Below are 25,664 nucleotides of genomic sequence, written 5' to 3'. Positions count from 1 at the left end.
TTTGAATTTATTTTACCTCAGTTTCATTATTTTTATGAATTCCATTTCTTAGGACACTAGTTCTATGATCGGATGTTTTTATTTAACAGTTTTTAAATAGACAATGTGGTGGCTCATGTCCTTCTAGGAAGAGCACTAGCACTACACTAATCTTGCTAGTCACTAATTATCCCCTTCTGAATACAGTATAGCTATTGGCAGAGACAAATTCCATCTTCCCCTCATATGATGTGGAGGGTTGTCTAATTGAATATAAAGAGAATAAATGCATCTGGAAAGACAAGAGAAGTAACAGAAGATTAGAGAAAGGAAAGGAAAAGATGTAGCAGAAATGTGGCAGACTCACATGAAAGACTATGGAACTGCAAGAGGTGGAAAAGAAGTGGTGTGGCATTAATGAAAGAAGCAAGAGAGGAGGATAAGAATAATACTCACTTTTCCACAATATCATGGAAAAGAATAAAGGCACATGGGTAGAGATGCATTCCAAGTCCTTTATGTAGCCTTTGTGTCCCTTAAAACCTATAAAATATCACAAGAACATAAGAAAAGAGGGAAGCTACAAGAGGCCACCAAGCCTATATGAGGCAGTCATATGTGCTTAAGTTACCTAATTCCATCTATCTTCTCCATCCATGAACTTATCTAACCTTCTTTTAAAGCTCCCTAATGACTCAGCCCTGACTACATGACCACTGAGACTGTTCCACTCATCAACCACTCTGTTTGAAAACCAGTTTCCTCCCATTGCTTTCCTAAACCTAAATTTTTCAAGTTTAAACCCATTATTTCTGGTTCTGTCCCTGCTACTGATCCTAAGAACTACATTCATGTCCCCTTTGTTAAAACTCTTATACCACTTAAATACTTCTATCAGGTCTCCTCTTAACCTTCGTCTTTGTAGAGAATGCAAATTGAGTTTTTTCAGTCTCTCTTCATAGGAAATATCCCTCATCCCCTGTATCTTTTTAGTCATCCTCCTTTGCACTGACTCCAACAGAGTTATGTCCTTCCTGAATTGTGGGGACCAGAATTGTACTGCATAGTCAAGATGTGTCCTGACCAGCGCCAAGTATGATTTTAGTATTAATTCAGGACTCCTGCTTTTAACACTTCTAGAAATTAATCCTAATACTCTATTCGCCTTATTTCTGGCCTCAATACATTACTTCCTTGTACTGAGATCAGAGCTAACTATGACTCCTAAATCTTTCTTATACTTGGAACTTCCTAGTGCCACGTTATCTGTCATGTACCTATTGCTTGGATTATCTCTACCTACGCTCAGTACCCTGCACTTGTTAATATTGAACTGAATTTGCCATCTGTCTGTCCATTCTTTCATCCTATCCAAGTCAGCCTGCAAAGCCTTGGCATCCGAATCGGACCTAATTAATCTACCTGTCTTTGTGTCGTCCACAAATTTACTGATATCACTATTAATTCCACTAACCAAGTCGTTGATATATATTAGAAATAATAGTGGCCCTAAAACTGAGCCCTGTGGCACCCCATTAACTACTTCTTCCCACACGGATCCATTAACCCTTGTGTGGTGGTTATCACTCATGAACGATTGCATCGGTAGTTCGTGTGGCGGTGATCGTTCTTGTAATCGGAATTCGTCATACCAACGAAGCATCTTGACTGTGTTATTTTACATAATTTGCGTAATGACAAATTTTAATTCATGTTATTTCAAAATTGCATAATCTAAACACGCATAAATCGGTAAGTACTTGTATCATATACCAAATAGTGAATTGGATAGCAGGGAGTACCTTTATTTGAGGATCTCCTTTAAACATGAATGTATTTTTTTATGACATTTTCAGAACTATTTGTAAATGTGATGCTTAATTTTTCTTTACTGATGTACACCTTTCTTGATAGGACACCAGTCTATCTGTCCAACATTGAAGATAAAGTTGAGATTATGCAGTCTCTTCAACTCCCAAAGAAAATCACTCTGCGAGGCTCCGATGGCAAATGCTACATCATGATGTGCAAACCCAAGGTAAGCAACTCATGCATTGCTAAAGATGTTCCATGTCATTTTTATTGATTTGCTTTGCATTTAACATTTTGTACTCTTTCTCCTTTTTCATATGTTTAGTTCTGTAATTATATACTGTATAGTTGTGTTTTGTCGTGTAAGACAACATTTGAATCGTTCTTAACCCTTAGAATCCGGGGAGCTGACTTACTTTCCATCTGCTACAGTGAAGAAAAATCACACCTGTCGAAAATGCTTAAAGATTTTTTTCCTTATAAAAGCATATTTTTCTTCGTTATTATGAGTACAACAATGTAGTTTTTTAACATGATATGACATCTGAGAGCAACGTTATTGCATATCAGAAAATTCTCCCCGAACCTATGGCAGAACCCGCCGCTAAAAAATATCCCCCAAGTGCGCGTGCTCTCTCTCTCTCTCTCTCTCTCTCTCTCTCTCTCTCTCTCTCTCTCTCTCTCTCTCTCTCTCTCTCTCTCTCTCTCTCTCTCTCTCTCTCTCTCTCGGCATTTGAATTTGATGTAAAAGTAGGAACTTTTGCACTTTCATGTCCTGAAAATGCAAATTCAGATATATGAAATGATGTGCAAAACAGGAATAGAAAAAGAAACCACATATTACAAGTATTGTAGATTTCAATAATAATTGGAATCTGGCAACTCTTATTAGCAATGGGAGTCTTATGACTTGGCCGACAAGCACGATCCTGTAGAGACAACCATGGGTGACACACACCAGCGGACTGCTCAAGGGGAGTATGTGAGGTTTATGAACATTGCTGTGAGGGTTGCTCTGTCTCCCAGATCCCTATCAGAATCACTACTGGAGTCTTCACTTTCTTCTGTCTCAATAAAAAAAATCACTGTCGTCATTTTCATTACTATCCTCAATGTCATTACCTAGTAACACTGACATAACTTCACTCGGAGTACCGTTTCCTCCCTCCGGGTCACGGGGGTTGCAAGATATCACCTCGAAATGGGAAAAGATGACCTATTGTGTGGGGAACATATGTCTCAAGGATCGAGGAAACGGAGAAAAGTTGCCAGATACCTCCACTTGCCCCAGGATCAATAGTGAGGGGAAGAGATTCAAATGTTTAGCATGGAAAAATCATGATTCCCTGAATGATCCCTGCCTCTCTGCACGCGACGCTACAATCATCTCAAAACGATCACCGTACGTTAAGGGTTTAAGGAGAAAAAGTTAAATAAAATTGTAAGATAAAAGAAAAGTGACCTAAGTTTTTAACTAAAAATACCAATGTGAATAATTAACAAACCTATATTATGTATTTTGGGAAAATTAGACAGAATAAGATAGGAATCCATTTTAAGAAAATGCTCTAAAATGTATTCCCATTGAAAAGTTTATAAACAAAATTTAATGCATGTACAAATACTTGAGATACAAGTTTTCTGAAATGCAAATCACCTTTTTTTTTTTTTTTTTTTTATTATTATTATTATTTTTTTTTTTTTAAGATGTAAATTGTGCTTTGGGAGTTGCTGCTGGTTGGCGCAGTAGTCCAGCCTCCACTGAGCCATTATCTACGTGTTTCCCGCAGATCTCATGCATCATGATTGTTCTTTCATCATTTTCACACTACAGTAAAGATTCAATACTTCAACTTAATTAATTCCAAATGGGTGTTCGAGTATAAAAAAAAGTTTGTCTATTGATACCTATGAATCAGATAATTCGTTCTAATCTTGGCAAATACTCAAGTTTATGAAAATGTTGTGATATATATATATATATATATATATATATATATATATATATATATATATATATATATATATATATATATTTATTTTTTTTTTTTTTTTTTTTTTTTTATTTGTACATACCGTAAGTGAAGGCTGGTGATGGATAACATAGAAGAGGAGTAGAGAATGGTGAGAAGGAGGAGGGAGGTCATCGGAGGACGAGCCATTATCCATGAAAACGTCGTAACTTTTCTCTTGGTGTGATTCCTGTGAACCCACTAGTGGAGGGCTATTGCTCACTGACACTCACTAGATTCCTTATTTTCACCACAAATAAGCCCCCTTGGTGTCCTTATAAGTTTCTAAATGAAAAACTACTGACAAAATACAGAAGACTTGTTTTCTGAAGACTGCAGCTGGATTTGGGATGTGCACTGGTATGTGGTATACAGGTATTTTGTTTCAGTATTACTAGTAGTGTAATACCGGTATTTGATAAAATCGTGTTTTTATGCATTGATAATGGATACATGTGTGCGTAAATGAAAATACGTAACAATCTCCCATTTTCGTGTACCCTTTCCACCCGTGCGTGATCCTACGTTAGGGAAGAGATATAAACAAGCATCTGCGGCCTCATTTATTCTATGAAAAATGATTATTGGGTCATCAACGAGCTCTTTTGTAATTAATAGAGCAGCCAATCTCCTGTGAGTAGCTATAGTATTTGTACACTCCTGATTCCAGCTGATCAACTGTCTCAAGTGAGAGGAGTGGCAGGCAAGATATGGCAGGGTAACATCTCATGTAATGCATCCCCTCCACTCTGAGATAAATACAGTATACTTTATAAATGTAGTTTATCTGTTTATATTCTGTTTTGTTACGTCTTATTATGTATTTATACAATACGTATTTGTTATTTATAAATATCTTTTCTTAACTAAGAACATGTAAAAGAAAAAAATTGGGATGTTCTTTTGGGGAAGGCTGGAATGGATTAAATGGCACTGCAATGCATTTCAATGGGGAAAATTGCTTTGAAATATGAGTAATTTTTTATATACAAGGTCTGTCATAGAATGAATTAAACTTGTATCTCAAGGTACCACTGTATTCCCCAGTTTTTTCCAAAGTAGAAGAAGATTACAGCCAACAGCTTGACGCACATTGGTACAATGCAAGGATTTGTTTTTGCTTAAGAAAACACTTTGCACATATAATTTCACACCATCTTCATTCAACCATTCTTTTCCTGAAAATGCACAAAAATTACTTGTGGGAATTTTGTTCTTGATTTAGTTTTGTGCTTGAAAAAGATGGTACCTTATTACTGGCAATACATTGATTTCATTCATTGTACTGTTATATCACTGTTTCAGTTGTCTCTTACCCAAAGTTCATCACAAATTATTTGATTGTTTGATAGACTGAAACTTGGGGGTTGTCTTATCTGCCAAAGTATTTGATGTGTTTTTTCATTATATTATTCTTGTGTTTTATTTTATCTTGAGTTCCTTATCAATGTTTTTTTCTATTTGATAGCATATGATCTAAATAAATCAGTATAGTTTTCTGTTATTTATTTTAGGATGATTTACGAAAGGATTGCCGGTTAATGGAATTCAACAACTTTGTTAATCGCTTACTTCTACGGGATCCTGAGTCAAGGAAACGAGATCTTCACATCAGGACCTATGTAAGTATTCACAACTTTAGTAAGATGTGGGATCATTGTCCTTTTTAGTTTAAGTCTAATTCAAACACAAAGTTCTTATACATGAGGGAAAAATCACAATGAAATTATATGCAGATTTGTGCAGGGTATCCAGTGAGTAAGGTACATATTTTGGGATTTGATAGTTCAACTAATTCTAAGTTGAAAATGCTCTAGATATATGTGCTGTGCTTTATTTTGCAAAAGGTTAATGTGTAGATAAGTTGTGTGTTGCAGGAACAGCTTACCTGAGTGGACGTCTGCTTCCTTCTCTCCTTAACTTGCTATGCACTTGAGTGATGCTATCTGGTATTAAGTAATATTTTCTATGTACAATCTATGCAGTCAAATCCTTACAGGTAACCACTAGCAAATGACTGTGTACAGTGTACATAAAATTTTTTATCAAATTCTGGCCCCAGTCCGAGGATAAGAAGGGTAATGGTTCCCAAATGCCAAAAGCCAATCCTTCATTAGAATTCCTGAATATTGATTCTATACATTAGGTGTGTGGGGAATGTGGGTGATGAAGGCTGGCTGGCGTGATCAGAGGTATTCTGTTTTAATCTCTGCCTCTCACTTTACCAGAGACAGCAGAGAGGCAAATTCCTCTTTCTTCTGCTGCTTCCTCGAATTTGTCATACATTATTTCATTACAATGAATGTGCTTGGATTTTGTTTCATGAATAGTATTATGCATGCTTTTTTTCTATGTAGTCAATGTTTGTGTGTGTGTGTGTGTGTGTGTGTGTGTGTGTGTGTGTGTGTGTGTGTGTGTGTGAGAGAGAGAGAGAGAGAGAGAGAGAGAGAGAGAGAGAGAGAGAGAGAGAGAGAGAGAGCACTTAAGCAACTCGGTTGTATCATTGAACGTAGAGAATCACAGCATGTGTCAGTTATGTACTACATACTTGATATGCAGTAATTTTACTCTCAGATATCATTGTGTGTCCAGAAATACAGTATTGCAATTAGTTTCTAAAGAGGAATAGATTTATGTCTTTGAAATAATTTTCTACTAATTTAGAAGTGTATGACTTTTACCTGAAAATGGAGATGGATAACTCATAGGCTGCCCAATTAGTTAAATGAAATAGTGAAACTGGACATTAAAACAAGAAGGGAGAAAGTAATTATAATTATTTGTTTAAGATTTGTTTTGAAAAAGGAATTCAGTAACCAAAGTTCCTCTGTATTAAGAAAGTAAATAATCACCATGTGCCACACTCACGGCTAAGCTTTGCCCTTTCCACACCAATTACTCAGCATGGAATCTTTTCATCAACTATGAGAATTGGTAATTCTTGGGAGCTATAATTTACATTGAAATTGTTATGCCAAAACATTAAGCATAAAGCCCTTCTTTACAGGGAAAAAGAAAACATATTACTATTTATATACGTATGTTGAAAAAAATATAGAAAAGAGAAATAACGATAAATTTGTTCAAATTCTGAAAAAAATCAAAATACACTGTTGGTAAAGTCAGTAGCACTACTGTCATTTCCATTCTACAAGGTAGAGCTAACAAGATGCATCTGTGAATATGGGACAGATGGTTTATCATTCTGTAAAAGGGAGAGTTTAGTGACAGGCTTTTCCCATGCACTCTTGTTTTGTTTTTTTCACACAGTAGCAATACAAATGCAGTAAAACCTCAGCACAAAACTTAACCATTTTTTTTTTTTTTTTTTTTTTTTACTTTTAGGGTTGACTGTAGATTTGGTCATTGAGTAACTCTTGTATATTATTCTGACCATCATCTCAAATTGTAGAATGACTTTTTTTCTCAGCATCAGCATCTGAACCACCTGTTCACCATGCTTCTTTTAGGCTGTGGTACCATTGAATGAAGAATGTGGATTGATTGAGTGGATTGAAAACTTGAATGGGCTGCGGCAGATTCTCCATCGATTGTATAAGGATTCTGGGAACTACATGTCAGCCCAGGAGCTGAAGCAGAACATGTGCAAGAAGGACACACCACTTGCCACCAAGAGGGAAGTGTACCTTAACAAACTAGTGCCCCGCCATCCACCTATCTTTGGCACTTGGTTCCTAAGGACTTTCCCAGATCCACAGGCATGGTAAAAACAAACTCAGGGCTAAGGTTGTTTAGTATATTTAATTGTTCATCAGAGTATTGGTGTGAAATATGAAGGCATTAATTTGTATTGTGAAACATGGTGAATGCATACATATATGATTCAATTGACACAGTATTTGGGCCTAAAATAAGATGTATATTAAACTGATAACTCTGTACATTTGTTCCATACCTTGCTTGAAGGTTGCGGGCACGTCTTGCATATTGCCGCACCACTGCTGTGATGTCTATGGTGGGATACATTCTCGGACTTGGTGATAGGCATGGTGAGAATGTACTCTTTGATGCCTCTTGTGGGGACACAGTACATGTGGATTTTAATTGTCTCTTTAACAAGGTGAGTATGACAATGTTACTTTCCTTGTATATACATTATTTACATTTAGATTCGCAGGTCTAGCTAATGTAGTTGAATTACCAAAGATTCTGAATTCCTACACTTATTTATGAGTTTAAATCCATTTATTGCATTAATTGAAATAAATACTGATACTACTTATGGTATCTGTACATAGTGTATTTGCTTACATAATTAATCTAAGGCTAATTCAGTTGTTTTAAATTTCTCTTAAATTAAACTTCCTTTACACATATTTTGATGTCTTAATACAGCAGGTTCTTCTATGAAATTAAGAATGTTTCTTCTAAATTTTTTATAATTTCACACACACACACAGGCATGGAGAATCCAAGATAAGAAAGACAAGAATAATTTTCAGGAGGTGATTCAGGAATAGCTAAAAGAAAGAGATGAGAATATGGCAAAAAAAAAATTATAGGAGTCCTTAAGAAAAAAGAAAATCTAGTAATGGAAATTGCAGAAAAAAAAAAGAGTGTAATCGTATTTGGTCTGAAAGAAAAAAATATAAAATATACACCAAGAAGGGAAAAAGAGGAAATGAAATCAGTTAAAGACCTACTAAAGAATCTAAATGACGAGGATAGACAGAACTTAGAGGAGGTAGAAGAAATCCACAGAATGGGACCATATCAAGAAAGAACAGTGAGACCAATTAAGATACTACTAAAATCACAAGCAGCAACAGAAGAAATACTATATAGAACAACAAAACTCAGAGAAATAGAAGGTTGTAAAGATATATATATATATATATATATATATATATATATATATATATATATATATATATATATATATATATATATAAAGAAAATAGAAATGAAGAAGAAAAGAAGAGACAATGAACTGGTGGCAGAAGCAAGGGAAAAAAATAATGAAAGGTCAGAGGAGGAGAAGAAGGCATTTTTTGGAGAATTCTAGGAGACAGGATAAGGAAATGGTATATAAAAGAGAAGGAAGAGAAAAATGGAGCAAGTTTAACTAAAATGATAAGAACAAGAGATTAAAAATGATGTATACAAACATAGATGGGGTTTTATCAAGTAAATTAGAATTAAGAGATTACATAAAGAAAGAAGAACCAGATATTGTATGCCTGGCTGAAACAAAATTAAATGAGGCAATAAAGATAGACATGGATAATAGGTATAATATATGGAGGAGAGACAGAGTGGGTAAAGGAGGAGGAGGAGTCATGATGATGTTAAGGAAAGAGATGGTGGTAAACCAAGTGGAGTGTGGGAAGGAAAAGCAGAAGTACTGTATATTAAGATACATATTAATGAAAAAGAGTTAACAATCATTGGAACATATGTGCCACCAAAAACAAATTTATGGACCAATCAAGAATATAAAGACATGATAGATGACACAATAAGGAGTCTAACGAGAGTCATTAAAGAAAGGAGAAAAGTGATATTAGTAGGAGATTTCAACTGTAAGGTGGTGGACTGGGAAAATTATGAAAGTGGTATAGGGGAAGAAGCCTGGAGAGAAAGATTCCTGAATCTAATGATAGATAATATGATGGACCAAAGAGTAAAGGAGAACACAAAATTCAGAGGAAATGACGAGCCGGCGAGATTGGACCTGGTTTTTACAAGGGGGTATACAAATGAACAATGATGTAAGATATAAGTGCCCGTTGGGAAAGAGTGACCATGTAATATTAGAAATGGATATAGAAGAGGGAAAGAAAGATAGAGATGAATCATACAAAGGAGACCTATTAAACTACAGAAAGGCTGATATTGAGAACCTCAAGAACTATTTCATAAATGTTAACTGGGAGGAGATGGAAAACTCAGAGAGGGTGCAAGAGAAATATAACTTATTTTTGGAAATATACAAAACAGGAATCAGGTAATATGTCCCAAAATATAGAGCTAAAGAAGAAGGAAAGAAAGATTGGTTTAACACAAGTTGTCCTAGGGCAAAGGAGAAAAGAGATGGAGGAGAAATAGAAATCCAGAAAATAAGGAAAACTTCAAGGCAGCAAGAAATTAATATGCTAAGGTGAGGAAGGAAGAGGAAAGGAGCTATGAAAAGGACATTGTCAAAAAATGTAAGGTGCAACCAAAATTGTTCTACAGATTCATAAATGGAAAAATAAGGCAAAAAGAAACAATAGAAAAATTAAAAGGAGAGAATGGGATGGTGGAAGACCCAAAAAATGGCAGAACTGTTAAATAGTAAATTTCAGAAGGTCTTTACTAAGGAATCTAAATTTGAAAGACCACAGGGTAATAGAGACCGTCTATATGAAAGAGATTAAAGTAACCAAGCTTGAAATAAAAGAGTTGATGATGGAATTAGATGAAGAGAAGGCAATGGGACCGGATGAAGTCTTAGACAGAATATAAAAAAATGCAGGGAAGAACTAGCAAGTCCTATATACAACATCATAAAATGCTGAATAGAAAATGGAACAATACCAGTAGAATGGAAAAGAGCTGAGGTGGTTCCTATATATAAGAGCAGAAGGAAGGAAGAACCTTTAAATTACAGACCAGTATCACTAACTAGTGTAATATGCAAGATGTGTGAAAGAGTAATAAAGAAACAATGGATCGAGTTCTTGAAGACAACAAATTATTATCAAATAGCCAATTTGATTTTAGAAAAGGTCGGTCATGTGTAACAAATTTGTTGAGTTTCTTCTCTAGAATAGTTGATAAAGTACAAGAGAGAGAGGGATGGATTGACTGTATTTATTTGGATTTAAAAAAGGCATTTGATAAAGTGCCACATGCATGATTACTGTGGAAGTTAGAGGAGAAGGGTGGCTTAAAAGGAAGCACATTGAGATGGATGGAAAATTATTTGAGGGAGAGAGAAATAAGGATGGTAGTTAAAGATATTAAGTCCAAGTGGTGAGCAGTAGAAAGCGGAGTGCCACAGGGGTCAGTATTGGCGCCAATACTTTTCTCATATATATAACGACATGCCAGAGGGAGTGAACAGCTACATAAATCTGTTTGCGGACGATGCGAAACTGTGCAGAGTTATAAAGCAAAAAGAGGATTGTGAAATACTGCAGGAAGACCTAAATAAGATCTGGAAATGGAGTAAAAAGTGGGAGATGGAATTCAATGTGGACAAAAGCCATGTCATGGAAATGGGAAAGAGTGAAAGATGACCAGTGGGAATCTATAAGATGGGAGATGGAGTAGAACTAAAAAAAGTAAATAGTGCCTGTAAAAGAGTGTGTAGGAAGAAGGAAAAGGAATATTAGGGAAAGATCTTGGAGAAAGTAAAATAGGAAAAGGACTTGGGAGTGACGATGGAAGAAAACAATCAACTGGTAAGCCATATTGATAGAATTTTCAGAGACATATAATTTGCTAAGGAAAATTGGATTAACATTTCACTACATGGACAAAGAAATGATGAAGAAATTGATAAGTACTATAATAAGACCCAGATTGGAATATGCAGGAGTTGTGTGGACCCCCATAAAAAGAAACACATAAGGAAATTGGAGAGACTAAAAAAAATAGCTACAAGAATGGTTCCAGAATTTGAAGGGATGACATATGAGGAGAGACTAAAGGCTATGGATCTACCAACCCTAAAACAGAGAAGGGAGAGAGGGGATCTGATACAAGTTTATAAATTGATTAATGGAATGGATCAAGTGGATAATGAGAACTGAGCCTGAGAGAAGAATATGACATTCGAAGCACAAGATCGCTTAGTAAAAAACTGAGGAAGGGAAGATGTCTGAGAGATGTTAAAAAATATAGTTTCCCGCAAAGTTGTGTTGAGACTTCTAACAGTTTGAGTGAAGAAGTAGTGTCAGCAATGAGTGTGCATAGTTTTAAAGAAAAAATGGATAAGTGTAGATATGGAGACGGGGCCACACGAGCGTAAAGCCCAGGCCCTGTAAAACTATAACTAGGTAAATACAACTAGGTAAACACACACACACACACACACACACACACACACACACACACACACACAGATACAGATACAATATATGGAAGAAGAATATAGAAACAAAAAGAGGAGAAGAGTTGATGTTACTTGTAAAGAAAGAGCTGCAGGTAGAAGTGCAGCTGAAGTGCTGAAAGTACAAGTAAGAATTCAAGGAGAAAGAAAAAGGGACTTTGCCATTGTTTATGTCCCACCCAAAACAAACTCATGGAGAAATGAAGAATATGGGAACATGCTTAATGGTACCAGAAAATATTTACAGAGACTAAATGAAAACAGTAAAAACAGAACAGTGATGGGTGACTTTAATTTCAAGGAAATAGTTTTGGAAGACATGACAACTGAGGGAGGAGAAACATCTTGGGGACAAATACTATTGAATCTAGCAGTAGACATTATCCTAACTCAATGGGTGAAGGACATCACAAGGTATAGAGCAAATGAAGAACCATCACGATTAGACTTAGTACTTACTAAAGAACCAGAGATACTTGGTAACTTGGAATATAAGAGTCCACTCAGTAAAAGTAACCATGTATTACTTGAATTCAGGCTGAAAGAAGGACTGGAAGAAATTAGGAATGAAAACTATGAAGATATAAGGTACAATTACAATAAAACTAACTTTGCAGAATTAAGGAAATATTTTGAACAAATAGACTGAACTGAATTTTATATATCGGAGAAAACTAAAGACAAATTGAATATTTTAATGGAGAAGTATATTGAAGGAATAATGAAACATGTGCCAATCAAGAATGTAGGCAAGCCTAGACACAAGGAGTGGTTTAACAAAAGATGTGAGTTAGCAAGGATGGAAAGAGAAAAAGCCTGGAACAGATGGAGAAGAAATAGAAGACAGAATCATTGGTTAGACTACGCCTGGAAAAGAAACAAGTACGTTGATTTGGAGAATGGAACAGAAAAACTAGGAGAAGGATATAGACAAATGTAAGGGCCAACCAAAATTGTTTTACAGATATGTAAATGGCAAGCTGAAAAACAAAGGAGAAATAAGCAAACTAAATACAACAATGAAACGTATGAAGACCCAGAAGATATGGCGGGAGTGATGAACAACTGCTTCCAGTCAGTCTTCACCAGAGAAAGCAACTTCCAATGTCAAACCCCAGTCGAATTAACTGATGGTGTTCGTGAAATACAAGTAAGGAAAATAATGGAAGAATAAGATGTAAGGAAAGCTTCAGGTCCTGATGGAGTGTCAAACTGGATTGTAAAGAAATGCAGTCACCAGTTAGCAGACAAAGTCCACAACATCATTATGAGTTCCTTAACAGAGTGTAAAGTACCAACAGACTGGAAAAGAGTGGATATTGTGCCCTATGCAGAGGGGGAAATAAGGAGAATCCATTAGGCTGCTTTCACACCAAGGTGGCATGTTGCACGTGACAAGTAGCATGCCACGTGGCGTGCCACGTGAAAATGAACATCTAGAAACATATGAAACCTTTCACACCAAAGTGGCGTGGCACGTCCCATGTGCCACTTGCAACGTCCCATGCCCCTCGAGAATCGGACTTGCCCATTATTTTTTAGTGTGCGACTTGCCACCTCAGACTGTGATGCCAAATTTTAATGGAACTTTCACTTCAAAACTTATTATTAGACGATGTACTATTACTTTTTTTATTTTGATAACAAATACACAATGATAAGAAAACTTTTGGATGTATGGCACTTGTTGATTAGTTTTCAAGGGACTAGACAGATTTGAGCGAGCACATGTGACAACACTGCCTGTGAGAGGGTCATGTAGCCACGTAGCCTTGTAGGAAACAGTTGTCGTTTTGTTCTCAGTTGTCTTTCGTGCATGCTCTCGTGCACAACTACGAATATGCCTCTTCCAGACAATGAATTATTTAACATAATATACCAGATAGCAAAAATTTCTTTCTGTATTCGGTACAAAAGCTGGAACTTCTCTTCATCGAGCTCTAGTTGCTTTGCAACTACATAAACACTTTGAGCTTCTACACTATCTTTAAGATAAAGATACAGATGTATCCAGAATTTCTTTCTTTTTCTTCTTCTGCAGGCGATTATAGTACCAACTAAAGCAACAATAACCTCCTCATCCGATCATGCCATCTTCTGCACTGTGAAGTGAACTGCCATCTTGAGACGCATGGCAACGTGCTACCTTGGTCTGAAATCACCATGCCACTCGTCACTTGTCACTTGCCACCTGCCATTTGCCACGTGCAACGTACCACCTTGGTGTGAAAGCGGCCTTACAGTGTCAGCGGTTGAAATTGCGACCTTTTATCAAAGTGCACGGTGAACACATTTAAACTCCAAATGCTATATATTCAACATGCTTTCACCTATCTCAAAATTATGAATGCCTGCATCCCTTAGATAAATGTGTGATCATGGTAGCAACACCACTTCAGTACCTCAAAGTCATGTCTAGCTGCTAGGTGTCCAGTTTTCCGCTCATTTCCCGCCCTCACGTTTATCGCAGTGTGTAGACAATAGCCGTCTCAGTTTTCCTCTTGTCACGACGCTAGACTCTCCCCACGTCACTCTAAGGCGTGCCCCATCCCATAACCCTTCTAATGGGGCTGATTCCCCAAATAGTAGGTCTGATTAACAAGGTAACCCAAGCCAACTAACCTGGCAGCCACCATCTTGCTAGTGGCGTCACCTTGAAAGATTGGGGGAGTGTAAGATACTAACTTCCCAGGACTAGTATATTAAATCACAGGAGTTAAGTATATACATATATTTACATAAGCATGGGAAACACGAACCATATCCCGTCACTATGTTACCCGTCACATACACAACACGAACCACAAAGTCACTCCACTCATGCACCGCTTCACTCACGCTCTCGTATCCACACACCAACGCCACAATCACTCATTCCCGTCAACACTTATCGACAACCCAGGTTCAACCTATTCACTAATCTCTTCACCATTCACCAACACATCATTGACACCAATATCACCACAGCTCCTTCGGTTTCACACCTCACTTACACCATGTACGCCTCTTGCCTATCGCCCCACCAAGCTCTCGACTATTCCCGTAGCTCAGACGGTGCTGGTTCACAATACAACCATTAAATCCCCACTCCACAAAACAATTCACTATACAGTATACACACTTATCACCATCACTACACCAGCATAAGACCACCAAAAATACACCACCTCCAACACACAGACAACCTAGCCCCAGCGCCGTCACGGGAAGAGTGTCTTGCATGACTGGAGCGAGACCAGGGTTAACTTGGGTCACCCCGCCACATCGATAGGCAGGTACTCACAATCCCTGCCACGTCACAAACTCTCCACATCACATAAATTAATATATATGTATAAATAAATGCATATTACACATGCTGTATCAAGCAAATAATTATATAAACCCAATAATCACAGTCAGTTATATTAGATATTTCAATGACAAATTCCCCTATATAACAACACTATATACAATGATTTAACTACCGAGGTAGGGCAGTGCAGCCGTCACATCCCCCCTTAAGACAAGACACTCGAGCCTCAAGTGACACACGAGTCTCGAGTGGCTTACAGGTTGCCTCTATGCTCTTGACAAGGTGTCAGCCACAACATTGTTCTTCCCCTTTACATGCTTGATTATCAGGTCATAATCTTGCAACATTATGCTCCAACGCATGAGACGTTGATTACTATTTCTCATTCTGTATAAAAATACAAGTGGGTTATGATCAGTATACACACAAGTAGGCATTCCTGTCCCTCTCAAATACACATCAAAATGCTTTAAGCTATAAATCAAACCTAGAGTTTCCTTCTCAACAGTACTGTAGTTCTTTTGGTATGGCAAATTTTTTAGAAAAGTAACATATAGGATGTTCAAGCCCAAGCTTCTTTTGCACTAGCACACTACCTACACTAGAGTTGCTTACATCTACATACAATATGAAGGCCTTCCTAAAATCAGGTGTGATAAGGACAGGGGCACTTATAAGCATCATCTTAATGGCAGCAAAAGCATCAGTACAATGAGAGTCAAATACAAATTTGCTCCCCTTTGATAACAGTCTAGTCAAAGGAAGGGCAACCGTATTAAAATTTTTACAGAATCTACAGTAGTAACCACACATTCCCAGGAACCTTAGTAGTTCTTTCTTATTTTTAGGCTCTGGAAAATCATTGATGACCTTCACTTTAGCATCAATTGGTCTAACTTTACCCTGTCCTACAACGTATCCCAAATATTCTACTTCTCCCTTGACAAAATAACTTTTTGCTAGATTCACTGTTACGTTGGCATCATCAAGGTGCTTGAACACCATTCTCAGCAACTCTATATGTTCATTCCACTCTTTAGTATATAATACAATGTCATCTACATACACAGTACATCCTTTAATCCCATGCAATACCATCAACCTTTGAAAAGTACTACCACTGTTTCTCATACCGAAGGGAAGGACCTTTTACTGGTAAAGACCATCCGGGGTTACAAATGCTGAAAGTTCTTTGGCTCTGTCCGTTAAATGCACCTGCTAGTACCCTTTTAATAAATCTAGCTTAGTCACAAACCTTGCATCCCCAATTCCATCAATACAGTCATCTACTCTAGGGATGGGATAACAGTCAGCCATCGTCACGTTATTCAACTTTCTATAATCAGTACAAAACCTGTATGACATACCATCATTATTTCCTACCAGGACACAAGACAAACTCTCTTCTATCAAATCATTGTCTAACATGTACTGTACCTCTTTTTGCATAATCTCTCTTTTCTGAGGGTTGACTCTATATGGGTGCTGCTTGATGGGAGTGGAATCCTTCAACTCCACATCATGGGTCACAACTGTACACTGCCTGGGCATGTCAGGAAATAATGGGTCAAACTCATGAATTACTCTGCTTACCTCTTTTCTCTGTTCATGACTTAAGTGTTTCAGCTTTTCTTCCAAATGCCGCAAAATCACAGAATTTGTCATAGTCTTCTCCTCACACCTGGTCAGCTTCATACTGTCGTCGCTCACACCATAAGTCACCCCTACGGCTCCTGTGTTCGCTGCGTCGGTTGGTCGGTCATCCTCCTGCACTGCACTGCTGTTCACCTCATCCAACTCTCTTTTGTAGTATGGTTTTATCATGTTAATATGGCAAAATTGGCTCTTCTTACGTCTGTCTGGAGTGTTCACTACGTAATTTACCTCACCCACTTTCCTCTCTATTGTCCAGGGGCCACTGTACCTTGCTTTTAATGGGTTACCTTGTAGTGGTAGGAGCACTAGTACTTTCTCCCCCGTTTGAACTCACGTAGTCTTGCACCCTTGTCGTACCAGTTCTTCATGCCTGCTTGGGAATCAGCCATGTTCGCTGCTGCAATGTCACGAGCCTTCAGTAGCCTGCTTTTAAACTTCCCCACGTAGTCCACAACTGATGTACAAGCATCATCTCCATCCAGCCATTTCTCTTTGATCATGCTCAGCGGACCTCTGATGTCATGGCCAAACACGAACTCAAATGGGCTGAAACCAGTTGATTCGTACAGTACATACGCAGTACATTCTTCAAAGTCTGGTGCCACCTCTCCAGACTACCTTGTGACTGTGGGTGGTATGGACTAGACAGGCTTTGCTGAATATGGAGCCCCGTCAAAATCTTCTTAAACATTCCAGATGTGAAGTTACTTCCTTGGTCTGACTGAATTACCTGAGGCAGACCCACCCAGGAGAACTACTTTACCAACTCCCTCACTATATTCTTGCTGTGGATGCTTCTCAATGGGATGGCTTCTGGAAACCTGGTGGATGTGCACATTATGGTTAGCAAGTAGCGATTTCCCCACTTGGACTTCATCATCGGCCCAACACAATTGATGACGATCTTGCTGAACGGCTTGTCAAACGCTGGAATTGGTTTTAGTGGTGCCGGCTTAATAACCTGGTTGGGTTTTCCCCACCTTCTGACATATTGCACAAGTCCTGCAATGAGTCCCCACATCCTTTTTCATGCCCGGCCAGTAGAAGTGTGTTCCTAGCTTATCATAGGTTTTCTCACACCTAAATGACCTTACAAACTGGAATCATGAGCTATGGAGAGTACAGCACCACGGTATTTTCTGGTAGCACAATCTGTTTTCTTAACTCCCAATGATCTGATTTAGGCACACGAATTGGTCTCCACTTCCTCTGTAACACATCTTTATCTACACAAAATCCTACATCATCATCCCCTACTTCTCTTCTTTGTGCCTCCCTGAAACACTCACGTAAAGTCACGTCATCAGTCTGGGCATGAATTAACTCATCTCAATCAATAGGAAATTCACCATCAAATCTACACTCAAATTCTATCTTTTCATTTGGACATACCTCATCATGTTTTCCATCAAACATTTCCCTCAAAGACAAGGCATTATCACATTGATCACCATCTTGAGAGCGTTTAGACATAGCTCTCGTGACAACACATGCAGGGTATAGTTCTGCTTCTTGCTCATCTGTAACACATGACACATTGTTAACATTCACAATCACATTACTCCCTTTCTTTTCAGTGCATTGTACATCTCTCTGGTGATTACAATGTAAGAGATTATCTACCATAATAATTTCTGGCACTACCTTATCTCCAGCCAAGTAATTTCCCAACAACATACAGGCAACCCCTGCTTAACAAAGGGGTTACGTTCCTAAAAAACACTTCGTTAAGCGAAACTTCGTTAAGTGAACCGATTATAACGAGTTTAGCCCCTGATTTGAACTTCCATTAAGAGTAAGCAAAGCGAGAGTGCATCATAGTACAGTAAAAGGTTTAATGAAAGTGAAAATTATGAAGTTAAACATTTAGGTAGTTTAATTTAAGTCATTATAATGTACACTAATGTATGTACGTACGTAACTTTATAATGTAGATGATCTTAACTTTATGAAGGGAGGGAGAGTGAAATGGGAAAGACACTAACCGGCAACCTATGGAATGTAAACAAAGGGCGCATCATTGTACCGCATACAAAACTTATGTACCACATTTCCACAAGGCTTTCCATTTTATCCATTGTAGAGTCACAAGTTCAGGTGGTTCTTTTAGCTTTCAAGGAAGATACGGTCTCACCAGCCTTCTTAATAGAGTCTGCTGACTTGAAAATAGTAGACAGTAGATGGAGTCAAGATGGTGGCCAGCAATGTTATTAGTTTTCTGGCCTCTCTCATGTCTGTGAATAATACCCAGCTTCACTTCGAGAGTAAGACACTTCCTAGTCTTCTTAGGAACGTTAGCCACGTTGCAGGGCGTTTTGGTGGTAAGTTGAACTAGAGAAGATGAGCTACTGGTGACGTTGTTATATTTTGACTGGGGAGTGAGTGGTGCACGTGATCTTGATCTTGATCTTGATGCTCCAGGTGATGCAGAATTTCTTCTGAGTCAGGCCTTTGTATCGGCAGTGCCTGTGTTGTCCACAAGAGGCTTGATCTTGATCTTTATTCTACAGGTGTCTCAGGATTTCTCCTGAAGCAGGCCTTAGTACCAGCAGCTCCTGGTGTATTCAAAAGCCTGTCAGCTTACATGATATGGTGGGGCTTTTAAATTTGGAAAAAATTACCTGGATAAAACTTCATTAAAGCGAGTTTGGTGTTCGTTAAATGAGCAGATGGTAGTAAAATGAAACCTTCATTATAGTGAAATTTCGTTGTGTGAACCTTCGTTAAAAGGGGGTTGCCTGTATGTACCCCAGGTACAGGTAACTCACTACTCATGCCAATTTTTACTTCCCCACTGACATAACCACTTTTCAAACGTACATAGTGTAAGGGCACAACATAACCACCTCCAACACCTTTTACGATGACTTCTTCCCCACTGAATGATTCCCCGGGGCTATCTAGCAACTCTTCCAACATTAAGCTTTGACTCGCACTCGTGTCTCTAAGAATAATTATTTCTTTCTCCTCCCCATTTTTAAGATATACTTTTCCTTCCGTCAGAAAGGGTTGAAAACCACCTTTACCTTCACCGTAACAATGTGGTATTCTCTCTGCACTGGATTTGGCAACTGTGTGTGGTCGTTCTCCCTTAGAACAACACACCGACAATCCCACTGGTTTAGACAGCTTTGGGCACTGGTACTTGGGATGTCCCTGTTCTCCACATCCAAAACATTTTATATGCTGGCTACCATACCTTATTCCCTCTCTATTTGGATGAAATTGGGGATGAAGGGGTCTGCTCTGATTGTAAGTCCTGTAGAAAGGTCTTGGTGGTGGGCCCTGTAATGGTTTATACACATTATCATAAGTTGACATAGACCTTGGTGCACTAGACCTAGTTTGTTGTACATTGTTATAATGGTGAGATCCATGTGGCTTTACATTATCAGATTTGGGAGGTCTGTTTTCTGAAAATAATTTGCGAGCTACAGACATGGTGTCAGCCAACCTGGCTGCTTCTAATACATCCTTCACCTTACGTTTACAAATCTCGTATTTCACTTCAGGAGGTGCCAGATTCTTGAAGTGTTACAGTAATATCAGCTGTTTGAATTCCTCTGTTTCTACCTCCTCTGACTTCAACCATCGCTGTAACCTCATGATACATTCCCTGGCCACTTCTACATAAGTTTGATCATAACCCTTCCTTACACTTCTGAACTTTCTCATATATATTTCTGGATCCTGTTCCACAGTCCTCAACACTGACTGTTTAACTACATCGTAATCAGTTGACTCTGCTAGAGTAAGAGTAGCATATACTTCCCTTGCTTTTCCCACAAATTTAGTCTGTATCAACCATGCCCAATCCTCTTTATTCCACTCCTTTATCGTAGCAAGTTTCTCAAACTGCGTGAAAAAATCTTCAGCTTTCTCATTTGTGAACTCAGGGAGCATGGACACACGATAGTCTCTCTCTTTCTTAGGACTTGACCCAACATTCATTTCTAGGTTCTTGAGCTCTATTTCCTTATTACCTTCCACTTTTAGCTGTAGCATTTTAGCTCGCACTCAAGCCTAATTTTTTCTAAAGCAACCTTTTCACTAGCTTGCACCTCTCCCATTTCTGGCAACCCAACACTTGGCACCTCTTTTCCCAAGATACATATCTCTGTCAAAGCCTTAATTACCTTCCTCTGCATATCACTCTTAGCCTGAGACCTTGATGGTAAGCTAGTACTTCTCTTCAATCTCATAAAGTTCCTCCTTGCTACACTGGTACAAATAATGTACATCACTGGTGGAAATAAACTGATGTGCATTATCCATCTTTGTAACACTTACTTGATCTCCAAACTAGTGATAGACAGCACACAGTAACAGTTCAGCCTTGCGGTAGACAGTACACAGTAACAGTTCAGCCTCGGTGACACAGGTAGACACAATACCTTTTACATTGAAATACTCCAGTACAGCACATACGATGACCTGCATAATCTGTAACATTCACAAAAACATCAAGCAGTGCAGTACAAATAAGACTGGGTTGTGCCAATAACCTGGTAAAATATACTGATCAAATTTCAGTCACACCAATCTTCACAATTCAATCCCGGACGGGCCCCAAAAAACTCCCTTGTCACGACCCTAGACTCTCCCACGTCACTCTAAGGGGTGCCCCATCCCGTAACCCTGCTAATGGGGCTGATTCCCCAAATAGTAGGTCTGATTAACAAGATAACCTAAGCCAACTAACCCGGCAGCCACCACCTTGCTAGTGGCGTCACCTTGAAAGATTGGGGGAGTGTAAGATACTAACTTCCCAGGACTAGTATATTAAATCACAGGAGTTAAGTATATACATATATTTACATAAGCATGGGAAACACGAACCATATCCCGTCACTATGTTACCCGTCACATACACAACACGAACCACAAAGTCACTCCACTCATGCACCGCTTCACTCACGCTCTCGTATCCACACACCAATGCCACAATCACTCATTCCCGTCAACACTTATCGGCAACCCAGGTCCAACCTATTCACTAATCTCCTTACCATTCACCAACACATCATTGACACCAATATCACCACAGCTCCTTGGGTTTCACACCTCACTTACACCATGTACGCCTCTTGCCTATCGCCCCACCAAGCTCTCGACTATTCCCGTAGCTCAGACGGCACTGGTTCACAATGCAACCATTAAATCCCCACTCCACAAAACAATTCACTATACACACTTATCACCATCACTACACCAGCATAAGACCACCAAAAATACACCACCTCCAACACACAGACAACCTAGCCCCAGCGCCATCACGGGAAGAGTGTCTTGCATGACCGGAGCGAGATCAGGGTTAACTCGGGTCACCCCGCCACGTCGATAGGCAGGTACTCACAATCCCTGCCACGTCACAAACTCTCCACATCACATAAATTAACATATATGTATAAATAAATGCATATTACACATGCTGTATTAAGCAAATAATTATATAAACCCAATAATCACAGTCAATTATATTAAATATTTCAATGACAAATTCCCCTATATAACAACACTGTATACAATGATTTAACTACCGAGGTAGGGCAGTTCGGCCGTCACACTCTGAAGAACAAACATGGCCAGAACCACCATAAGCAAGACAGAGAGGACCCGTATCATCACAGTAAAGCAAGCAGGAGTGAAAATCAACGAGATTTTTGCTCGTATTGGTCGCCACATGGCAACCAATACAAGCTACAGGACTTGGATAAAATAGTGGAATGGTCTCTCACATGGGTGCTACAAGACCCATTTAATAAAAAAAAAAAAAAAAAAAAATGCAGTTTATTAGAATTTGGAATGAGCAAAAGAAGGCCGAAGGGGGTTTATTCAATGGGGAATGAAGAAATTAAAAAGAAGTCTGGAAAAAAAAAATCTAGGAATAACCATTGTGGATAACTTGTCAACAGAAAAAGCACATAAATACAGGAAATGCCCATGAACTTTTTAGAAATATAAAGATGGTATTCACTTACATAGATGATGATATGATTAAAAAACTGATAATGACTCTAATACGCCCAAAACTAGAATATGCAGGAACAGTATGGTCACCGAATAAAAAGAAACACAAAAGGAGAATACAGAGGGGAGCAACAAAGCTTCCCCCAAGTTTGAGTGAACGGTCATATGAAGAAAGGCTATGAATACTAGGTCTTACAACTTTTGAACAGAGAAAGGAAAGAGGAGATCTACAAGCAGTGTACAGAGCAATGAATGGACTGGAAAAATTGGATAGAGAAGACTTACTAATCTGGGACAAGAGTGACACAAGAGGACATGGAAAGATTTTAAGAAAGGACAACTGCAGAAGTTCAGTTCTCCACAAAGATGTGTAGTGGGGAATGATAAGAGAGTCATTGAAGCAAGGACAATAAAAAAGTTCAAAGAAATATTGGATTTTCATGGATATGGAGACAGGACAGCACTAGCATACCTCTTTTCCTTTATGTTACAAGTAGGTAAATACACACACACACACACACACACACACACACACACACACACACACACACACACACACACACACACACACACACACACACACACACACCTCTTAATGTGTAAATACTTTAGTTGTATTAATTGGAAAGAAATCATGGAGGGCAAAACAGTGCAAGAGAAGTATGAAATATTCCCAGAAAAGCACAGTGATGGGTTAAAGAGGTATTTCCCATATACAGAGTAAGGGAGAGCAAACACATGTGGTTTGATGGTCAATGTGCAAAAGCTAAGAAGAGTAAGGATGTAGCTTGAAAGAAATTAAACAAGCAACAAAATAAAGACGATAGGAAGCAGTATAAAGAGACATGATATGAATATGATAGAATAAGAAGGGAGGAAGAAAGAAAGTTTGAAAGAGATGAAGTAAAGAGATTTGAAGAAAAACCCAAGCTTTCTTACAAGTATATGAATGGAAAGATAACGAACAGAGAGACCATCAACAAGTTAATTAAGGGAAATAAAATATGTGAAAACATGGAAAAAGTGAGTGAACTTATGAATGAGAGTTTTAGATTGGTATTTAATGTGGAGGGAGATTTTATAGAACCAAGAGACAAAGTGATGCTGGAAACATTTAGGAACATTATGGTGCAAAAACAGAAAATTAGCAAATTATTTGAGAAGGTGGATGTTAGAAATGCAATGGGGCCAGATGGAGTGTCAAGATGGACACTGAGAGAATGTTGAGAACAGCTGGTGGAACCAATTTGTGATGTGAATAACAGCTCTTTGATGGAAGTGAGAGTAACAAGGGAGTGGAAAAGAGCGAATATAGTGTCCGTGTACAAAGGAGGAAAAAAGACTGAATCCCTAAATTATAGAACAGTGTCACTGACTAGTGTTTTTTTTATAAGAGGGAATCCAGCAAAAAAAAAAAAATAAATAAATAAAAAAAATAGTCCACTTAGTTGCTTGCTGCCTTGCAGGTCAGATCGTGTTGGCCAAAAGACAGCAAGCACACAGAGGAGGGGAGGCATGTAATTAGCAAGATCAGAAGAGTAGTTAGCTGGAAATAGCAGTAGGAAATAGCAAGGGATGTAACATTTCTGTGGCAAGAAAGAGATTGAAAAGTCAGAGGAGGGGAGTTGATGAGACAAAAAGCTTTTGACTCCACCCTATGTAATAAAACTGTGAGTTTGGCCAGGCAAGGTGCAAGTATGGAAACACAGCTTTTGAGAATGATAGGAGGGACCCCATGTGATCCATAAGCCTTCTAAGGGTTTAGGCTAGCAAGGGCATGGAAAACATTACCAAGAATTTTAATTGAAGGCATGAAATAGTCAGACGAAGGAGGAGAGGGAGAGACAAGCCCAGAATCATCCAAGGTAGAATTGTCTCTCCCTCTCCTTCCTCTGACTATTTCATGCCTTCAATCAAAATTCTTGGTAATGTTTTCCATGCAAAGGTTTGAGAAAAGAGTTCATCCTTAGAAACAGATGAGATGGCAGTGGTGCCATCAGGATGAAATAAAGAAGGGAAAGATAAAAAAGTAAAGTTAGTGGAGATGTTTTTGGCCAGAAGCCTGAAGTCTCGATTTTGACATATTCTGTATATGAAGAAGTGTTTGGCAAGTTGAAGAAAAACAGACTTGGCATGATTCCGGCAGAAATACAAAGTGCATGAGATTCAGGAGATGGAAAGCTCAAGTTCCCTTTGTGAGGAACCTCTCATAACATGTATAGCACAAGAACAGGCTGTGTTAAACCAAGGTTGAGGTTTAGGGTGGGAAAAAGAATGAGGAATGTACACCTCCATGCCAGGCACTATCACCTCTGTTATGCATTCAGCACACAGAGATGGGTCTCTGACACGGAAACAGTAATCATTCCAGGGAAAATCAGCATAATACCTCCTCAGGTTCCCTAATTGGTAGAGGCACCTCTGCTTTGGTGGATCCTGAGGAGGGATTGGAGAAATAGGACAAGATACAGAAATAAGATTGTGATGGGAGTAGCCCAACAGAGAAGAGAGGGTAACAGCATAAGCAGAAGGATTAGATGTAAGGAAAAGGCCAAGAATGTTGGATGTGTTTCCAAGACAGTCAGGAATATGAGTAAGGTGTTTCACCAGTTGCTGTAGGTCATGGAGGATAGCAAAGTTGAAGGCTAGTTCACCAGGATGGTCAGTGAAGGGAGAGGAAAGCCAAAGCTGGTGGTGAACATTGAAATCTCTGAGGATGGAGATCTCTGCAAAAGGATAGAAAGACAGAATGTGCTCCACTTTATAAGTTAAATAGTCAAAGAATTTCTTATTGTCAGAGAAGTTAGAGTAGAGGTATACAGCACAGAAAAATTTTGTTAGAGAGTGAGAGGTGGTTGAAAACGTGGAAGATTCAAGAGTG

At 38.5% G+C, this 25,664-nt stretch overlaps 1 protein-coding gene across 1 annotated transcript in view; it reads left to right on the top strand.

The window, feature by feature from the left end:
- Positions 1-25,664, top strand: part of LOC123520057 (serine/threonine-protein kinase ATR-like) — a 102,932-nt gene that overhangs the window by 67,109 nt on the left and 10,159 nt on the right. Inside the window, 4 exon segments of the mRNA XM_045281932.1 lie at positions 1,894-2,017; positions 5,318-5,425; positions 7,274-7,527; positions 7,731-7,884. Of these exon segments, the coding sequence (XP_045137867.1) occupies positions 1,894-2,017; positions 5,318-5,425; positions 7,274-7,527; positions 7,731-7,884 (640 nt within the window).

This window comes from Portunus trituberculatus, chromosome 46, assembly GCF_017591435.1.
Source record: "Portunus trituberculatus isolate SZX2019 chromosome 46, ASM1759143v1, whole genome shotgun sequence".
NCBI lineage: Eukaryota > Metazoa > Arthropoda > Malacostraca > Decapoda > Portunidae > Portunus > Portunus trituberculatus.
Note: the sequence above shows the minus strand (reverse complement) of the source record. Positions and strands in the feature narration are given on the sequence as shown.